The sequence below is a fragment of the Penaeus monodon genome, chromosome 29 (genome assembly GCF_015228065.2).
Source record: "Penaeus monodon isolate SGIC_2016 chromosome 29, NSTDA_Pmon_1, whole genome shotgun sequence".
NCBI classification, from domain to species: domain Eukaryota; kingdom Metazoa; phylum Arthropoda; class Malacostraca; order Decapoda; family Penaeidae; genus Penaeus; species Penaeus monodon.
Window position 1 is genome coordinate 2,347 of NC_051414.1, and position 1,729 is coordinate 4,075.

General features: G+C 37.2%; 1 protein-coding gene across 1 annotated transcript in view; it reads left to right on the forward strand.

Annotated features, from left to right (window-relative positions):
* Positions 1-1,729, forward strand: part of LOC119591871 (proliferating cell nuclear antigen-like) — a 3,879-nt gene extending 2,150 nt beyond the window's left edge. Inside the window, 6 exon segments of the mRNA XM_037940609.1 lie at positions 572-648; positions 651-688; positions 691-738; positions 965-1,120; positions 1,339-1,469; positions 1,576-1,729. Coding sequence (XP_037796537.1) covers positions 572-648; positions 651-688; positions 691-738; positions 965-1,120; positions 1,339-1,469; positions 1,576-1,684 — 559 coding nt within the window. The 3' untranslated portion in view covers positions 1,685-1,729.

Consider the following 1,729-nt stretch of genomic DNA (forward strand, 5'->3'; position numbering starts at 1 on the left):
TGGAATTTTTTATGGAAGGTGCCATTCATCTGGCTGGTATTTTGGATACCCCCTCCCCCCCCCTAAACCTCCTCCTTGTGTGGTTGTAATTGTCCAGAACACAGGTTACACCAAGGCCTATTGTTCATAGACCAAGACAATACATATCATTGAAAAGATAAAACTTGGATGGTTACCTTTTTGCTGTTAAAGCTTTGATTTTTTCCAACTCTCTTTTTTTAAATGTTTAAAAAAGTTACTGAAAATTAAAAGTTTGGGATTGATCGTTGCGGTTTTAAGTTGGTATAGCTTGTAACTAGAATTACTTTTTCCCCTGTATCCCAAAAACATCAAATTACTTGATCTATTGATTACATCCACTGGCTACCTTTTTTCACTGTCAAAACTTGTTTCCTGAAAATTGTGGTAATTAAACTGTTAGAATAAATTATGCTGTTAAATCCCTTCTATTCAGTGCTCCTTGTTTATGTGGGCAAAAAGTTGTTTGGATTTCTTAAAATATTGTAAACTACTAATGAGGTTGACAAGTATCCCCTTTAAAGTCGACCAACTAATTTGGGTTTGGTTTCAGCATGTCCAAAATCCTCAAGTGTGCCGCTAACGATGACATCATCACAATGAAGGCCCAGGATAACGCAGACACCGTCACATTCTGTTCGAATCTCCCAACCAGGAAAAGGTCTCCGATTTATGAAAATGAAGCTGATGAACCTCGATCAGGAACATCTTGGCATTCCAGTAAGTAATTGGGTGGTTTTATTTTTGATTAAAGTGGGTTCAACGGTTTGGGTTTGATTTTGGCGTAAAGTCCTGTCAGAAAAGAGTAGTACTTTTGATGTAAAAAGATATCAGTCCTTCATATTAGTTAAATTATAAAGCACCTTGTAAATTTCCCAAAGTTTTGAAGCCTTATTTGGATTGGTATAACCCAAGTTCATACTAAGTGGTCCCTTTCTCTTTCCAGGAAACAGATTATGCATGTGTTATCAAATTGCCATCTGGTGAATTTGCCCGTATCTGCAGAGATCTTAGTCAGTTTGGAGAGAGCATTGTCATTGCCTGTACAAAGGAAGGAGTCAAATTCTCTGCAGCAGGAGACATTGGTACTGCAAACATCAAGGTAATATTTTTTGGAGGATCATTAATTTGAGAAAGGTTATACTAATATGTTGAATGTTTTTTAAACCAAACTTCATACTATTATTGACCAGATTCTGTCCTTTGGTGTTTAGCTTATTCCAGAATTTTTACAGCAGCAGCTAGGAAACTTGTTTTGATAGGAAATGTAGCTATTTTTTAAGTGTAGGAGATAACACCTAAATCCTTGTTATATTATAGCTGGCACAGACCTCCAGTGTGGACAAAGAGGAGGAAGCAGTCGTTATTGAGATGCAGGAGCCTGTCACATTAAACCTTTGCCTGCAGATACTGAACATGTTCACAAAAGCAACACCACTTTCCCCACAGGTTTTAATTTTTCTTCTTTATGTATATATATACTTTTTGTAATACATGTTAGATCTATATTTTGTAAAGAATTGAACACTGAGATGCTAATTTATCCTTGTTTTCAGGTCTCCTTTCCATGTCCCCTGATGTACCCCTGGTCGTCGAATATTCAATTGGCGAGATTGGCCACATCCGTTACTTCTTGGCCCCCAAGATTGAGGACGAAGACTCATAAAACTTGAAGAATAGGCTTTCTTAGGGGGGAACAATAAGGATGTAC